The 19,991-nt window shown below is 36.0% G+C and overlaps 1 protein-coding gene across 2 annotated transcripts in view; it reads left to right on the top strand.

Annotated features, from left to right (window-relative positions):
- The window catches only part of rheb (Ras homolog, mTORC1 binding), a 53,540-nt gene that overhangs the window by 7,564 nt on the left and 25,985 nt on the right, over positions 1-19,991 (top strand). For both annotated transcript variants that reach the window (XM_006634200.3, XM_015354068.2), the window contains exon 2: positions 10,818-10,889. In XM_006634200.3, the coding sequence (XP_006634263.1) occupies positions 10,818-10,889 (72 nt within the window). The remainder of the gene's footprint in view (positions 1-10,817; positions 10,890-19,991) is intronic.

Raw genomic sequence — 19,991 nt, 5'->3', positions numbered from 1 at the left:
CCAGAACTTGCACAAGCCCACCAATGGCAACAAGAACTCCTTGGCATCAGCTCCTCCTTTTTTGTCACCAGCTTAAACTACTTCTATCCACTCAAGCATGGGGGAAGCCTCCTCCTTCTTCCATGATGTCATTTTTAGTTGGGGTTTAGCAAAGACAAAAAGGGCAAAATGTAAGTAATGGCGGTGTAAAAGAGAAGCCAAGTTGAAGACAGGCATTTTTTTAGTTGATACACTTACTCTAATGCATTACTGTAAATCATTTTCAGTTTAACAGTCAAAATGTTTGTCGCGTTACTGTCTTAAACATTGAACAGATTTCGTCATTTAAATTTATAAACCCGCTTCCTAAATGTACAGTGCTATAAAGTTAACCCATGCCAGGGATCACATTCCATTTTAATTTGTTCACCTCTGAAAGCTAGTTTTATTAGTAGAATATATAATATCTCCTGGAGGCAAAATGGAAGTCTTATGCACCACTCTTATACAATATTATTTCATCAGTCATATTTTCTGCAAAGCTGTGCTGGAAGGCATGATATTAAATTGTCCTAAATTGAGGTTTGAGGTTCCTCCTAAAGCTTAAGATGTTGATTTATGACTAGTTACAAGGGCTTTAGATTTAATGCGTGTCTTTTGTGGCCAATGCTTTTTTTTACCTTTTGAGCCATAAAGTTTCTCTGGTAGGATTATAAAATACTCTTATTGAAATGGCCTTCCCTCTGGTCAGCTGTTGATTTAGCTACTGTCTTCTGTGTTGCATCCAATTGGCTTTCATTGATGACCTGTAATTCATAATTTACAGTCATTTACAGTACTCGAGATGTATTCTCTTGGTATTATTTGCAAGCCAGTAAGTCATGTGGTAGTGTTCCATGGTTTAACAAGTATGATCATGCTGTAATATTCAGTGCTTATTCTATTTAATGATGATTTAAAATTTCTTTACTCAAATAGATCAGATTCTCACAAAAGTCTTTACTTTTAACAATTTACCTTCTACTTTGCTTTGTGAATTAGGCCTGTGTGTTCTTTCTACTTTGTTAGAAGTCACATTCTGTCAAATGATATAATTCTGTTTACAGTATTTATTGATTAAGAAGCTGGCTTTGGTTGTAATTCTGCAGTTGGTATTGATATCTGCATAATACATACATAAACATTGCCTGAATGCAGTGAAGTGTAGATATAGAGTTCAGGTGGGAATGTTTTCTGCTGCCCTTGTGCTGTTCAGATACATGTTTGGAAAATGAAAATTAATAGCAGTGGAGGTTTAGTCCTCACAAAAAGAGTTGCTCTAGATTTTGAGTGATATGCTTAGTTTTAAAACTAAAATATTATCTAGTGGAACACTATTGTGTATAAGAAAACCAAGGTTCTCTACTCACTTTGAAACATGATTTTTGCTGGAGTGACACAATAAACGTCCTGTGAAAATGCCATGTGCATCAGAGGTGATCACAGACACTGTGTGGCTACGTAAAATGTTGTGTCTACTTAGGGCAACACCAAAAGATGTTGCCAGGTTGAGTCAGTACTTACATATATTAGTAACCTAATTTGATCCTCAAAATAATGATCTTGTTGTAAGTCAGCTGTTTATTCCCCATTTGTGGTGTACATACTACAGAAGCCTGTTTTATCTGAGATACCCAGAGACTTTACTTTTCATTCCCCAGCTGTAATACAGCCATTCATCCTTATGTAAGATGTACTTGGACTAGTTAAGCCTCATTCAGAATACACTGTATTGTGTAGATTTGTGGTCACCATGTTACAAAAAAGATATAACTGCTCTGGAATCAGTCTAGAGAGGAGCAAGCGATGCACTTTGGGGCTTAAAGTGATTCTTTGCACTGACAGGCCGACAGAACTAAACCGTTTTAGTCTTGATCACAGACAACTTAAAGAGCACTTTATATATATATTCAAAATTCTCAGAGGTATTAAAAAAAAATAGCTGGATATCTTCAAGGATATCTTCAAAATGAACATTTAAACAGGTGTCAATGAACACCTGTGGAAACTACATAGAAGAGAATTTAAAATCGAAATTAGATACTGGGAGTATGGAACAAGCTACCTAGTCATGTAGTTGAAACCGGTACTTTAGCTTCCTTCAAGAAATGGCTGGATGAGATCCTTGGATTGGCTGTCATACCAATTCTCTATGATGTCTAACTCTGAGAGTGTCTCTGGGATAAAGTGCATTTTATGAGTGATGGGGAATGTTCCAGTTTTTGGTATGTAAACTGGGTTGGGGATCATTGGTCCTGGTGGCTAACTTTTTTTTTCAGCACCTGCAGCACAGCATCTCGTTGTGGGCGATGCTCCTTAGCGGTCTCTTTAAAAATGGATAAGAGGGAGACAAGAGAGGAAACACAAGCTGGCATCAGTCACTAGAGCCTAGTTACATCAGTCTCCTTTTGAAACCACCAGATGTTCTCTCTTTGCATAACCAGCTGTTTCTTCTGTGTAATCCCATCTGCGATTATTGCTATCCATGCTAACCTACATGTACACATTTTCCCCGATCTGTGTAATGTCTGTATCAACCAGTTGACATGGTGGAGAGGATATCTTTTGGTCCACCTAGCTGATTTGGTTTTCAGTAGCTAATTGATCCAGGCATGTCATCCAGATGTTTCTTGAAAGATGCCAGGTTATCGGCTTTCGTAACATGACTTACTCTATAGCAGGTGAAAAACCAGGAATGTTTTGACAGGTGGGCGGGCAAGAAGAGCTTGTTTGCACTTGCACATGGAAGTTGTTGGTGAGAAACAAAGTAATAATCGGCGATTCTAGATTAGGTGGTTATAAAATAAAAACGAAAAAATGTTGGTTATTCCGAAATAAAATTATTTTTTACTGAATATGTTGTTCTATACTTTGCTAAAATTCTATGTTTTTTGGGAGGTTGGGGCCTGGTTAATAATAGTCACAAATAAAGAAGGAAACCTATGTTTATCGTCAGTATTTCTAAATATGTTATCCTTTCCTGTGTGTAGCCATGCAGCATGATTAGATTAGTATAGATATGATATAAGAAATTTATACATTTTCATTAGAAAGCAGGAAAATCTTTGCTCTGTGATTGACATGCTTTTGTTGTTCCTCTTGTTCATTACAGCAGTTGAAATTGGTAGCAATGAAGCATGAACTACAGGACTTTATGGTAATAAAATGCATACGTTCCTTTTCTGAAGTCAGTCTGTTTTCATTTTGACTTCAAATATAACACAATCAACTGAGCAGAATGAAAAATGAGGGAGAATGTAAAATAGCATGGATTATAAAAACCCAGTAACCAGAACTGAAATAAATCTCTCCATTGACCTTCAATATGTGTGAAATTTAGTTTAAATTGATCTTTTTTAGTGTTTTGATAAATCCATTTAATTAAATAAATAATTTACAGGATCTTTAAAAAGTTAAAATAATAGTTAATTGATGTCATTTTTGTGCTCTGTGATGGATTTCTGATCATTTCCAAATTGTGGTGCTAAAATAAAAAGTTTCTTATTTTTCAATGGTTTCTTACATTTCACTTGGATCTTATACTGTGCTTTTAGCTTTATGGAGGCTCCATATGCTTGTGAGATATTCAATCAAATTTGTTATTTTGTAATAAGACCAGTTACAGGTAAGATGTAATTTACTATATTGGATGAATTTTAATTTTTAGATCATTCATGCTTTAATTGAGGCATCACAAGTCCAAGGCTTTTACATATCTGTATACTTCACACTGTAATAGTAAGCAGTCAAAAGAATGCCTCAGTGTGAAATGAAATTATTTGGCTAAATCTTTGTAAACGTAAATTTACAGTCTATGTATTGAAATATCCATCCATCCATTTTTTGGCTGCTTTATCCAATATAAATATGGCAGCGGGGGAGCCTCAGCCTGTCCTGGCAGGCAATGAGCACAAGGCAGGATACACCCTGGATGGGACACCAGTCCATTGCAGAGCACACACACTTACACCAGGGCCAGTTTTCCCAGATTCCAGTTAACCTACCAGTGCTTTAAATCTTAGGAGGAATATATTGTTTTTCCTGGTGTAAAGATGTAATGTAACAGACACAATAAAATATATGTCCAAGACTGTCAAATCATTTCATCTTTTTTTTTGGTAGTGATTTCATTGCATCGAGGAGCTCGCCCAGGCTCAGAGGATGCTCACAGGCTTTATTTGCAAGCTTTTAGACTAGCTTTGCAACTCTATCTTGGTCTCCTCTGCACCAGTTGTACAGCCCAAGGAGAAAGCCTCTTTCAGCCTCAGCAGGGTTGCAAGAAGTCACAGAGCAGTTCAGCAAAGGTTTACAAGGAGGTTTAAACTTTTAAGAAAAAGGCAATTTCCAGTGAACAGCCAGGAACACATGAAAGTGCATTTTTCTGTCATGCTCTGCACCCATAGATTTACATTTACAAAAGAAGCTTTTATACTTTAGACCATCCTTCTCTGTTGCAATAATTGTCATGTTTAGGAGACAGACTCTTGCATTAGTATTAGCATCTACTGTATGTAAAAATATTTCCATACATAGTACAATAGTATTTTTAACAACAGTACCCCCATTTTCCAGTTGCTCTGAAATGTCCTTCTCTAAACTTTCCACACAGCAGGTGTCTGTCTCTCTGCTTAGCATGCACTGCGTTAACCAAATTTAGAACGAAACCTTTTAAGCACACAGATGAACCTTTACAGCACTTACAATGTTACAGTGGTGCCCCTAAATACTCAGAAGAATATGATCTTCCATGTGGGGAATTACACCCCCAGATACGTTTAGGTTCAGGGACTCTGGAAGTCTACACAGAACAGTACAGTACAGTATTTAACACAGTTGCACTTATCACAAATTGCCCTGGAGCAATTATCCATCATGATATTACTTATATAGGTGTGATATAGGTCTGAGTGTCACTACCTGTTGCTTTGCTACTATATTATTATTATTATTATTATTATATTATGTTTAAATTGATTTATTTATATATATAAACTACAGAAGAGCTTTGGAGCGGCATCAACAGCTGAAAACAGCCAGAAACCATGTTCGTATGTTAATAAAATAAAACCTGAACAGGATGAGGCTGTTTGGAAGTCACAGTACTGCTCGTCACACTTATTTATAAGCAGCTTATCGTCTTGTTCTCCCCAAGCTGCACCAACATAACAGTTAGCCTCCACACAGATATCGTATCTTTCTCTTGACTGTCGTGTAAGCTCCTTGCAACTGTAACTCAGTCCTTACCCCCACCTGTGAGAAGTGCATGAAACTCACTTCTGCTGTATGTGTCAGAGGTGCCTCAAGAAGTATCTTGCATTTAAGTAAGTGTATTAGTATAAGATTGGAAGGTGTTATTAATCAGTGTTACTGATTAGTGTTGTTTGGTAAGAGAGAACGTTTATGGGCTGATTTGTTCTCAGACAACAATGAATTTTATTAGTATAATGCATAAAGTGTATAGTGCATCCAAATACTTTTTATAAACAATTTCTAGAGGCAATGTACAGTCCAGGTGTTTCCTTATCTCTAAATGACAGGATTCCAGCCCTCTCAGCTCTTACTGTCACTTAAAACATTGTGTTTGATATTATGAAGAGTTGTGTTGTAACACAGTACGTTATGGTAACCCAATTGTATCTGCAATTCAGATGTGTTGTTACTGAGTTGAGGATTTCCAGGACATGGACAGCATCAGTTTCCTTAAAAGAAACAAAATTATAAGGCATATTTAAAGTAAGGTAGGTCAGAAGGTGCTTCTGCCAGTCTGAACTGCTGGACCCCTGCAGATACCACAGGTGACACCTTGAGAGTGGACCTGCAGTGTATAGAGACATATATGCAAGAAAGAAAATGTGAAGATAACATTGAAATATCACTTTTCCTCAATTTCATTTCTGTCCTAGAACACAACCATGTCATCAAACATCCTCTATGCTTTCTAATAATCCTAACCCTAGCAAAGGGTTTAGGTAGGCTAGGGTTACAGTTCAAATTATCTCCAAAGAATCAATGCAGCCTTCCACTAATTTGAGTGGAAAATATAGCTCAGGGCATCAAGTCCTGTGCTTGTTAGAGAACAAGAACACACTGGGCAGTTAGATTCCATCACAGTACTGTACCTATGTAGGAACTGAGGCAGTTCATGGGTTGGACATTTTGGTTTAATTACAGAGGCTCTTTAGAATTTTGTAGGGGTATTGGGGGATTTCCCAGGAAATAATAATGCCAAAGAGCCAATGGCAAGCAAATGTATGAGATTAGGGGTTGTATTTGACCTTGAATCGGATTTTGTTTTGTGCGGAAATGAATCAAGAGGGAGGCTGAGATGGAAGGAAGGAATTCCAGAAGTAAAAGTTTGGGGGAAATTCATGTTTGGTGGATAGGTGTTTCTAATTATATATAATTCAGTCTACACATAAAATGGGATATTAATTTGGGATTATATTAAAAGTACTAATATCTTTTGTTTTGTAAACATAATATGTTAATGAAGACTGTCACTGTGTGTTGGGTTGTGCATTTTTCTATTTAAATGGGCTTTTATTTTTGCTAATGGATTAAGCAACTATTATTTACAGGTTTTGCAGTCTAATGTAGCACAAACTGTTAATACACGTATTAATATTTTACACTTTCTTTAACAGATTATACATTTTCTTCGGCATTTTCTATTCTTATAATACAGCTAAATTTCCATCCAGAGAGCCACAATGTCTAACAATGAGCGATTGTTCTTTTTATTCTTGAAAATTCATGAAATGTGAAGGGGAGGCAGGATGACTGAATCCATTTAGACTTATTTTTCAGCTGTGGATTTTAACAGTGATTGTACTGTTACATCTAAGACGAGTGAAACCAGTCCTCAGTTACGGTATTATTATTTTAAATTATCATCTTTAGTCCTGTAGGTTTTTTTCCCTTGTGAAAACAGAAATAATGAAGTTAATCATGCTACATGAAGTACATTTTATATTGTTATATTCAGTGTAATTTTTTTTCTTTCACATTTCTACTGTGGTATTACACTGCTTTACTACATTGGACTAGGAGCACGCCATGATATACTATAGAATATAATTAGATTACAAAGATTTCCAAATGAGCCCAGGAGGAGAGGTCCAATTTTTGGCCTGTTTTTCATAAAATCCTTTTTTCTAAAACGTCAATTTAACTACGAGTTCATGATTATCGCTGTGCCAGTTTGTTACTTTATCTTGACATATGTTTATACATTTGTGCTTGTTACTGCTAAGACAGGCAAAGTTCTTCCTTGCTGACTGTCATTTTTCTTTACTGTCTGAAGTAGCTCATTTATTTGTAGGTCAGTAGACATTCCTGCTACCATACTTAGTTTTGCTTGAGAGAGTTGAGGATAGGATTAATATGATTTGTGGGCAGACTGTTTTAGTGAATGGAGTAGGTCTGAGTTGTTAATGTGGTCTGTTTGACGTATTGTGCTACACTGCTTCATGACGTCCTTAGACCATTACCCAAGTGGGTCAGGGGATGTAGAGCACTTAAAGCTGACTGTGGACAGGGCTGACTGGCCAGGTACCTTGTGTTTCCTTTGCTCTTGTTTTGTTCAGCCAAGCACTGCAATAGTCTGGTGTGTGTCAGGATTGCGTTGTGCAATTTCATTGTCTGATGAATGCCATTAGTGTTAAATAGTACTGCACTCCTGCTGAGATTGAGATAGAGTAGAGATGTGCGTGTATTTCCCAAGAAGACTAACAATCAGTTCAGAACAGAGTTGAATATCAAGCAGCACACATTTCATTTGAACTTCACAATGTTATTTTAATGATAGAACCCATCATAATGGTGTTTCAATCATTCACAGTTCATGTGATCTTGTGGTCCCTCTTTAATTTTGTTATCTTGCAGACGGAAAAAAAACAAGCCCAAGATTCCTTAATTTCAAAAATAGAATTATAGTATGGAAAAAGAGTTGCTCAGATCATGTCTTTTATGCTTATTGGTGGTGTTTGCTTTCATGCATCATGCTCCTTTATCATAAAAACAGCAATTTTATTAGTTAAGATTAAAGGGGAACTGCAATTCTAATTTCTCAGACCAGTTATTAAATCTCGCTAACAAAATAAATTCATTGGCAGGATAGAAATATTTTTTAATTGATCACAAAATCGTGGAAGTACTTGAAATCGTCATGCTTTTGCAAACCCCTGGTCTTGTCATGGACTCACTTGTCACTCACTAGTTAACTCAGTAGTCACCATAAAAGACTAATGACATTTCACCTCAGAAATTTCCCAACGTGATCTGCATGCAGAGTTAACAAGTAGTATTTATCTGAAAAACCACCTCAAAGTTGAGAGCAATATTTCCATTGGATTAAAAGAGATGTATTCACAAGCCTGCTTGTTCACAATGTCATAGAGCTGCTTCAGGTCCCCGGACGTTTTGTTGCTTCATTTTGAATCACAGAATATGGTGCTGTGCATACCTGGAAACCTAGTCTATTTTGTGATGTAATGATGTGAATTGGAGGTTTTACAAGTTTCTGTGTACATTTCACTTGTATTTTTCATTTTTCTGGTTTCAAATGCACTCATCAAGGCAGATTATTTCTAACCCCGAAATATAAAAATAGCATTGCAGTTCAACATACAAAATATATAGCATTAAATATAGTTCTCCTTTAAAACACTGAACAGCTGTGTGGAAACCATTAGCCTTACAGGTAGAGTCAAACTCCAGTGCAAACACTGTTCAGTTTTGCACCCCAAACAGCAGCCATTGTCTTATCCTAAGATCAGGGCGGAGCAGTGGCACTGAGGCTAAGGATCTGCGCCTGTGGTTGGAAGGTTGCTGGTTCAAATTCCAAATTCCAGGGGTGCCGTATAAATGCCTGACCCTGTGCTCTGACCCCAAGCTTCTCTCTCCCTGCCTGTGTGTCTCATGGGGAGCAAGCTGGAGTATGCAAAAAGACAGATTCCTAATGCAAGAAATTGTATATGGCTGATAAAAGTGATCAGTATAAAAAAATGATCATCACCTCTACAATGCTGTAATTGTAGGTGATTGTGCAGTGATTTCACACTCAGGTGATGTACTGTAAGACTGACACCACGAAGTGAATCCCAGCCCTCTTGGTGTGTGCTGCATCTTGTCAAGGTTTTAGCTAACGCAAATGAGTTTCACATCTCTGGATTACAGCCACACTTTTTATAATTGCGTATGTTATAAGACACATTTTATCCTGCTCTTGCTGCTCTGCTTTGATGTGATTTTAAATGTCCTTTTGAGAAGCTACTATCATTATTATTCATGTGTGTAATAGTGTGATGACACTATAATATATTATCTTCACAAAGGGTGTGCAGGTGCACAGTAGTCACAATTGTGTCTACAAATTAACAAAGTGGAATATTTATAGTGACATGAGATATGAGATTCCTTGCAGCAGTTTACGCTGGTGTCACTTGTCTCTGTTACACCTGCATTACTCAGTACAAGCTCAACCACATTTTTTAACTCTAATACAAAACTTTTCTTTGAGAATAGTGAGTGCTCATATACACAGTTTCCAGAAGACTGGAAGAGCTGGGTTGGTGAAACTCTTTTTTCTCGCCTCAAATTTAAAATCTGTAAGTTACTGCGTTTGATATAGTTATTTGAAAAATGGTCATTTGAGAACTTTATTCTGTAACAGTATATTTTTAACTTTGCCTGGAGGTTGGACCTGGTACAAAAGAAGGATTTAAATTCCATTATAAAAGCCGTAATATTCACAACACGTTTGCTGTGTGGGTATAGTACAGTTTGCAGAACTTCAGGGTGGACATCGTGAGGTTAATTAATACACCTCCATGTTTAATTCTTCCGGCTCTTCCTAAGGGTTTTGAGCCGAGAGAATTGGATAACATCTACTATACACCAAATAAGTACTATAGCTGGTTGTTATAGCAACAGACAGCAAGTCCGTACTGTACATTGGTGGCCAGAGAATTTTTCCTTCCAACTGAATCTGTCTTTTGTCTTTTTAAGCAGGCTTCCAAAGACACAAATTCGCAGAAAACATAATATTAGAATTGTTTGAATTTGCACTTGTTCCTATTTACAGTCAGAATTACAGAAATACTCATTAAATGGCAATCAGTGTGTATTTTGAGGTTATCTTGAAACTTGAAGTGTTCTCACATAACATCATGTGTATAAATTTAAAATCAGGTCTTCATAATCTGTTTTCAAAATGAGATATTTTGATTTTCAAAAAAACTGCAGCGTTCTGTATGGACCTTTTATTTAAAAAATATTGCACATTTTGGTGAGAAATAAGGTAAAAACAATCTAGAATGTTGCCAAATGTGCTATATAGTACTGTTAGTATGAGTATGCTTTTAAAAACTAATTTATTTTTTTTCTTTTTGTAATACATTATGCCTAAAGCTAATACAGTAGTATTACTGGAACAGTAAGTTCCAAGTAGAGCTGAAACACAGCAACATGTAAAAATGTTTTGATTTCTTTGTGCAATTTATAGTGCACCTTCTCTACTGGGGTTGGTCTAGTGCTGTAGCAGATTGTAGAGCTTTCAGGTAAAATAAGTGGTACTTTTTATCTTTTTCTAATGGGAGGTCTGAAGCATACAGTAGTTTTAGGTCAGAAAGAAAATCACTTTAGGAAACCAGAGTCACCAGGACAACCGATGCTATGTAATAATTAACCTTGCATGGTACTCCGCACAATAACCTGATTTCTCAGTAACAGACAAAAGCTGTTGAAGACTTTTAAAGAATCTTTAGTTGCAACTTAAATATTTTTTTATTCTGTTGCAGGAAAGTCTTCATTGACTATTCAGTTTGTGGAAGGCCAGTTTGTTGACTCTTATGACCCCACCATAGAAAACAGTAAGTGTTCTTTTTTTAAAACATATTGAATGTTTACACTACCTATCTTCTGATCATTGACAACTATGCAGGAAGCACTGACATAAACATTTTAAAAATATTGTGGAACATTTGATGTGTTTCAGTTGTATTTTACCTCATTAACTGCTGTGAAACTAATAGCACTGGAAGACATCTAATAAAGTAGATATAAATAAAAGAAACATGTTATTTACTCTATTGTAATGTAATATGTAATTTACATAACTATCCAGACAGATATGGCAAAAGACAATAAACAATGTGATGGACTGGCATCCCGATCAGGGTGTATCCTGCCTTGTGCATGTTGCTTGCTGGGATTGGCTCCGTCACCTCGCAACCCTGGATAAAGTAGTTTAGAAAATAGATGAATATCATCAAATGCTTTTAAATGTCAAGAAAGAAAGACTGTTCAATGGTCATACATCCATACTTACCCTTTAATCAGGATCAGCAGTGGTAATAAGTGTAAAGTACCAGGCAAGAAACCTTTGCACAAGAAAAATTTAATCTAAATCCGCAGATATCTGAAAACGTTGTAAACATGATCTACTGGCAATGGAAGACAAAGAGAAAGACAGTCAAGCAAAGACACTGATTTCTTTTCTAAGGTCAGGGCTAAGTGTTTCCAGACCTGCATGCCATTTTGCTCCTGTTTTGAGTTACAGATTAATGCTTACCACATCAAAGGAAACTGATAAAGAGAGCTCTTTGACAAGATGGGGGGTAGCTGGAGTTCAAAGCTTTTGCTCATATGAGGACAATGTCATTTAACACCTTGAATAGGCATGAAACAATAAAAAACTGGTTAAAAGAGAAATGACAAGAACAGATGAAATAACATTTTAGCTTTTCAGCTCAATTGTTTTGCAGATTATGGTAAAATATCAGCAAAAAACATTGTTTGTGCATGTGTAAAGGTCATTCATTTTTCAGTGTTTATGACAGGTTTATGCTGACTCATCTTTTCAGTAAGGATTGACAGATGTCCTTATAATTTTGAGTGCTGCTGAGTGGATATGTATTTATAATAAGAAATAGTGTTAGTTGGGCTACTTTTGTTTTAAAATCTACAAAAGTAGAGATACTTGTTTCCCAGGCCACAGTGTGTGACATCAAACATCTCAAGAGAATGCAGGTTTGCTATTTCAAAAGCTGAATAGCAAGAGTTGTTTACTGGGAAGAAGTTAACGGTCTTAAAAGGTTTGCAGGAAGTATCAAAGCAAGCTTGCTTGTGTTGAACCTGCAGTATAGTGTATTAAAAGGCTACTGTTGATACCCTCTCATTAGAGGAAATATTTTAGGAATAATGATAGCAAAATCCAACATTGGTGTCCTCTTTAATTACTTATGATGTATCTGTAGATGAAACCTCTGTAACTAGTAGTTGGTACATTAAAGAGCCAAGAATAGATTTGTTAGGTACCTGTTTTTCCATTGGTTCCACTGAACAAAAAATAAAAGGGCCTTTTACATTTACTGTCAAATGAATTTAGCATCTGCATGCAGTGTCCAACTACAGTATATAGCCTGAGGCTTTTCATATGTTTCATGCTAGTGTTTGTTTCATTCTAAAAAAGAAAAGTAGAATTACCTTGACATTTCCCAAGATTAAAAAAACAGCAACATTTTAAATGATTATTGTTGTTATATGTATATATCCAGAAGAAAGGCTGTATAAACATTGTTCATATACATATTCTGCTACAGTATACTATGCAATAAAGATCCATTACGATGTATTGTATACAGACAGTTCTGTAGGTTGAAGCATTCTCATGCATTTGTTAGAGCCTTTTTGAGAAATATGGCCAGCAGCCATATCACCCTGCAACTCACAACTGGCAACCCACTGAAGCTAAGCAGGTGTGAGCCTGGTCAGTACCTGGATGGGAGACCTCCTGGGAAAAACTAAGGTTGCTGCTGGAAGAGATGTTAGTGGGGCCAGCAGGGGGCACTCAACCTGCGGTCCGTGTGGGTCCTATTGCCCCAGTATAGTGACGGGGACACTACGGATGAGACGTAAAACCGAGGTCCTGACTCTCCAAATTTCCCATTGGTCCTTACCAATCATGGCCTCCTAATAATCCCCATCTATGAATTGGCTACATTACTCTGCTCTCCTCCCACTGATATCTGATGTGTGGTGAGCGTTCTGGCGCACTATGGCTGCCGTCGCATCATCCAGGTGGGGCTGCACATTGGTGGTGGTGGAGGAGAGTCCCCATTACCTGTAAACCACTTTGAGTGGAGTGTCCAGAAAAGTGCTATATAAGTGTAAGCAATTATTATTATTATTATTATTAAACATCACAAACGTTTGTGAAACATTCAGAATGCTTGAAAGGAAACTACTGTATTCAACTCGGTTTATTTTCTGATTTAAAATGTATATGCCATACTCAAGGCTTGCAGAAATCACGCAGTACAAGTTTCTTAGTACATATTTTATAGCTTGACTTTCAAAACATTTATTAAAAATCTTTTTAAAATACATTTTTAAACACAAGCTAATATTGTAATATTTTATTTTGTCTTAATGTAATATTTAAGTCACAGACATGCACATTCATTCGAAGGTAAGGTTTTCATTGCGTTTTTCTTCAAAAACACCATTTCAGTTCAATAACTGCTGAAGCACTATTCAGATTGGGCACAATTGGAGTCCTTTAGGAATTTGTGTAGGAAATGCTGCTCAGATACTGATCAGAAGCTTTGCACACAAGTGCGTGCTGAGTGGAGAGCACATTCCTCTGTATGAGAAAGAAGGCACTGTATATTACGCCACTCACTCCAGGCCTACGCAGGGTGTCTGTGCGCAGTCTTGCGTCACAGCCCTAAGAGAGGAACATAATTCTCGCTACAGATTGAATTTATAAACAACAAAAACAAACTGAAGTGCAGAAACATTTTTTTAAATCCTGCTCTGTTGAAACAGTAATATATTTTGGTACAATGACTAACAGTAAATGTTATCGTTTTATACTTGTATTATATATGTATATGTATTATATATATAGTGGAAATATTAAAGTTACATATTAAAAGTAGTTGTAAAATATTGTATGTTTTATGTATAATACATATACAGAGAGTGTAATATAAAATTGGCAAGGTGGTGTTGTCTCAATGTAAATAAGGATTTATGTCATATACACAAGTGTTTGGAGCAATTTACAGTGTACAAACATACAAAAGATAAGAAAAATAAAGACAAAATAACAGTAACGTTTGAAATAGAGATAAAAAAGGAGAAAAGGTCGACCCTCATTAAAAGCTTGATTATACAGATAATTCTTTAGATTTAACATCTGTGAAAGAATTTACATTCCTAAGACTGGCAGGGAGCGAGTTTCAGAGTTGTAGTGCCAGGCAGCTGAAACTGAGTATCCCGAGTTGCTTGTACCTAGAAGAAGGAACTAAAAGGTGTGCCTCAGCAGAGTGCAAAATCCTACTTGTTTCATAAGGAGTAATGAGGGATTTGGTGCTTGGGGCTTTAAAAGTTAAGAGTAACATTTTGAACTGAATGCACTGGGTAGTGGGAAGCCAGTGAAGACGTGTCAGTTTTGGGTAATGCAGTCACAAAGCCTTGAATGCAGTTCAGTTTTGGACAATGTAGTAGGGGGACAATTGTAAAGATGCAAAGGAACAAGTAATAGGTTTATTCCATGCTGAAAAAAAAGAAGAAAGAGAACACAACGTTTCGGCTGTGGAGCCAATTGTAAAGATTACCTAGGGGAGATGTGATGTGAGCATGAATTAGGATTTCTGCAGCAGTGTAATCAAGTCTGGGGTGAAAATAAGAGACTTTAAAGATGTTTTTTATTTATGCATCAAAACGAAGCTCAATATCAAACAAGACCCCAGAGTTTCTCATAGTAGGGTGTAATATGATGGTTATAAAAGGGTGCAGTATTAAATTCTGTACAGCTGTTTCCATGTTTTACAGAATTTAATGAATGAGAAATACCTTCCCGGGCATCTATGCACATCACCTCAGTTTTTGTCAGATTTAGGTGGAGGAAATATGAGCGGAATCAGGTCTGAATTTTGCTAATGGATAATAACTTGTAATTATGAGTTAGTGTTTTCTACGTTTATTTTTTGTGACATGATAACCCTTTAAACTTGGCTTTGGCCAACTTTATTTTCCTGTTTAAAACACTAAAACTCTTCTAATTACAAAACACTGCTACAAGATGAGCTGCTTTAAACTTTATATTGCATTTATTGATGTAGTGTGGAGAAAATGACTGCGATCTGCTTTTTAATGGATGTTATATTGCAGAATAAGTATAGAACACCGATTATCATGCATTATTTGAAGAAAGTATGATTTCCTTCCACCTCCCAAAAAATTCTGAGTGATTAGCTATATTAAGTTGTCCAATCATATGAAGAGCAGCATTAAGGCCCATTCCTTATTAATCCACTCTATCTGGCTACAGTATCAACCTAAACATAGTAGTTGGGTGAAGTTTCAGGTGAAGAGGTCTATAGGCAAGTACAATGTGTTCTGTGGAGAAAAGAAATTTTAACCTTCAGTTCCAACATTAATAGAAACATAAATACAGATAATTGCAGTTAGTAACTTTAACAGCTTCTTAGGATGTGTTTTAATTCCATAACAAGTGCTATATTCCAGAAACACTAAAAACCATGTAAGGCACTAACATTTATTTGTTTTGCTAATGTGTTAGAAGAAATTTGTTTGGGTTTCATTTTTTGAAAGAAGAGGTTTCAAAATATTTTGGTAGGAAAATTTCCTTCTGCATGATAAGTCACGTTTTCTGTTTTTTTTTTAAATATGCTCTGTAACAAACTTTCCTTTAGTGAATCTGGCTCACCTTACCAGATGAGCTGAGTCTCAGAGACAGATGGACCACAATCAATTTATTGAACACAGTGGGATGTCATTGCCTTAATCCTCTCATGTGATGCTCATGGCATGCGCTGTGTTGGCAGGGAAAGCCTTCTCTCCTACAGTGATGTTCCTGACATGTCCTCTGCCCACTGTGCTTTTGACATATACTGTAGGAACGTAGCCAGGTGTATTTCTGGAAACTCCTTGTTCATTCTCTTTAGACTGAAGCACAGCACTTGCTGTTTTTATTTCTCAATAAAGTTGTGCCCACTAAAAAGGATTATCTGCTCACCAGACCCTCACCCAGGAGTCTGTCAGAGCCTTTACGTCTTGCTGTCTGGTTACACTTGCAACTCATCATACACCTGAGGTCAGTTTGCATCACGTACTGCACTCCTCACTATTTTATACTAATGTGATTAGATTAATAAAAATAAGAAAATAAAAATCAGAAGTGCATTTACATAAAAATATGTTTTTATTGTTATTTTTGTAGGATGGGATTCTAATAGAGATGGGATCAGTGGCACAGTGTTTAGCAGTGCTGCCTCACAGCACTGGGCCCCAGGTTAGATTCCGGAACTGGGGTGCTATCTGTTTGGAGCTTTTATGCTCTCCCAGGTTTTCATGGTTTTCCTCTGGATGCTGCGGTTTCCTCCCACAGTCCAAAGACATACTTGTTAATTGGCTACTGGGAAAATTGTCCATGGTGTGAGTGTGAGATCGTGCCTGTGTGTGCCCTGTGATGGATGAGTATCTCAGCCTTGGTGTATCCTGCCTTGCACCTGTTACTTGTTGAGATAGGCATTGGTTCCCCGATGACCCTGAATTGGAAGAAGCAACTAGAAAATGGATTGATGGATGGAATTCTCTTACAAAAATTCAGATTAAACATAGGTTTCCAAAATATATCGGAAAATTGTGAAAGTGCATTTTGGGGAAATCCTTTTGATCTTGTATTTATTTATTAAATTAATGTAACAAGGGTTGCTTTTCTGTTTATTTAACCAAAATATACAGTTACTTAAATAAACGGCTATCTAATTTCAGTCTTTAGCCACAATATAGTGATACAGTTGAAGTTAAACCATGTTGCTTGAAAAGTCCATATTAATTAGTTTTCAAATGATAATACATTTTTGTTGCTAACTATATTATGCTTAATTTTGTTGTGCTGTAAGATCTGTCCTGTTTTTTAGTCTTTTTGTCCCGAGGATCGCAGTGTAGGATTAGGTATATATATTTTTTTAAATCAAGGATGATAAAAGAAGTATTAAAAAGGGGGGTTATTGAGTTATATAATAAGTTCCATAAATTATTTGCAGATTTATAGTTTAACCCATTAAGTTTTTCCCAAAGAAGAAATAAATTTTATTTTTCGGAACCTGTAATACATTAGTTTGGATAAAAACGAACATAATAATAGTCTGAATTCTCTGCTTTACTGTGTGTGATCTTGTAAATACAATTGCAATTTATTTTAAATCTTGCGATAGGCTGATAAAGTTAATGTATAAAGCAGTTCCAAATCTCAACATAGATATTAAGATGAAGATTCTTCAAGCGGTGGTTCTTGAGTAAACCACGCACAACCACTTGAGAAACACAAACACGTTACTTTGTCTTTCTTGTAATTTAATGGTTACTTTTTATTTCATGAGTATTGACTATGTTCAACACAACTTAGTATTCAGAATCACATAAACATAGTTTACCGTTGGAATAAAGTATTATACTAATCTGTACTAAACTGTAAACATTTTAGTTAAAAACACAATACTGTAAACAATCTTTTGTGGATTAATTTATACAGACAGAAGTTCGAATATTAGAATTTGAGGAATACAGGAGGTAATGTTTTACTTTTTCACTGCATTAGTAAAAGAACCATTGGTGGCTTTTGAACCTTGTGTTTAAAGTGTTTTTGTATCATTTATACCTTGAATACACCAAACAATGAAAAACAATTAAGTCTCTTTGCACTGTAATTTAATGGGTGTGCTACATATTCAATTTAGACAGTTTAGAAAGATTATATGTAATTTCAGGTCATACACCATTTTTAAATGGATGAACTAAGCAATGCCTTTTGAGCTCAGAGCAGTTTTGAAGTGCATTTAAATAAGCCTGGTGCAGTTTTATTTTTCTATAAATAGCCTACTTTAGATTTGGTGCAGTTTCTTTTAAGCTATTAAAAAAACATGTAAAAAACAAAACCTTTACTTATGGTATCAGTAATAAATTTAATTTTTAATGTAGTATACACTTTGATTGATGTGCTCTTACATGGATTATGTGAATAAGTGAAGCATTTAAAATTGTACATATGTTTTTTACATAAATTATGTTTAACAGAAATATAAAGGCTACATGGCTATGAAGTACAATTATATTGAAGTGTGGATTATCTCAGGTGATCAAATATTAGTGCAGAAATAAAATAATCATTGTTATTGCAAACAATTAAAAAAGGAAATACAGTACAGAAACACTTGCTGAACGTACATTCTGATAAGTGGCCTAATAGGTTTGATTCAATAGGTTGGATAGATGTGGCCCTTCATTTCACCGGGACCATCAGTTACTGTCTGAAATATTTTGGTACTTGTTGGCTCACCAGGTACCTTACCTGTCCTGCAGACCCTTTGTGTTTTTCTGGTTTTGAAATCCCACTTGGAGTACATAATACAGTACATGGAGCCAGTCTTTCCTTTCATGTCTTGTTTGTTGCTTGTTCTCGTCATGTTGTGTGCACTCCATACCCCTATGTAGGCTTTAGATTAGATGTGATTAGATTAAATTAAATTTAGATAATTATCTGATCCACCGTAGCCTTTGAAAGTCTCATTTATCTGAACGCAAAAAAATTAACATCACATTTACTCTCACAGAAAGTCATAGCCCCTTGGGGTGTTTTTTCCCACTCCTTTTGTAAGTATTCACAGCAGGTATTTTTCCTGGAATAGTTAATTGTCATTTTAAATGACTGTAATGTTAATGAATGAACGACAGCAAAGTAGACCACAGTAAAACATGGCACAAGGAAAAATAATCCAAAATGAACACTAGGCACCATTGTAAGAGGTTAAATTTAGCTTTTTTCAGTTTTGTCACAAATACTTTGCTTAGTGAACAAACTACCTGGTTCATAGTCAAAATAAAAAGACAAAGATAGTACAACTGGACAGAAAAGCAGTGAACATGAAACTGCCCAACCTAAACAATTCTGATATTTTTGCATTGTACACGATGCTGGGTCCTGATGTATTCAACCACACCAGAGGTTTTTCTACCATTACTGCAAGAGCACTGTGGAATATGAGACAGGTATACGATTCTTGGCCTGCTGATCTATAATGGTAGGGCTGTTTATTTCACAAAAGTTTGTTTGACCTATGCCTCAGATGAATCTTAGTTTTATATTTGGCTAAAGTATGAACATAAGATGCTTGTTGACAAGAGGAGGTTGTTCATCCCATCTGGCTATTTAGTTTGTAGTAGCTAATTGATCTTGAGGATCTCATCCAGTCATCTCACAATGACATTAACATCTACAGCTTGGCTGGTGTACTTGTTGCATTCTCTCTCATACCTTTAAGTAAAAATAGGGCCTCCTGTTCTCAGTATTGTGTGCATTTCCCAGTAGTTTCCACTAGTGTCCTCGAGTTCACATTTCGGTTCTGATTCTGGGGAGCTTTGATTGTATCCGGTCTCCTCTTGTCTTCTCTGTTCATTACTATGCTACTGTAAGGGCTAAGGACTGTAGATAACATGCCATTTATTATACCTTTTATCATCACTTACAGACATGAACTCAGAATTTGTAGAACTACCTTAGACTCTTTTTTTACTTTCAAGAATTATTGTGTGAATACATTAGTTAGGAAATTGGTGTTTTACTTATTTTCACATTCAAAATGCAGAACCTTCATACAACTTAAAGTAAAACAGAAGGACAGTGCACTGACTCTTTATTTCCAGACAAATGTTTTACACAAGGATCTAAGGGATACTATACATTTTTTACATTACTCAAATCTAAATGTTGAGTGTCAGGTCTGCGGTTTCTGTAGAGGTCTTGTGGATAGGTTTTCTTGTGTAGTTTTAAAAAAACAGAAACTATTGTTGTCTTGCATGCACCAAAAGCAAAAAGCATAAAAGAAAACAGTCACTGTGTTTAGTTGCAGTCTTGGGTTTTGCTTTACTTATTATATGTG

This window comes from Lepisosteus oculatus, chromosome 6 (genome assembly GCF_040954835.1).
Source record: "Lepisosteus oculatus isolate fLepOcu1 chromosome 6, fLepOcu1.hap2, whole genome shotgun sequence".
NCBI lineage: Eukaryota > Metazoa > Chordata > Actinopteri > Semionotiformes > Lepisosteidae > Lepisosteus > Lepisosteus oculatus.
The sequence above is the reverse complement of the archived record's forward strand: the minus strand, read 5'-3'. Positions and strand labels throughout refer to the sequence as shown.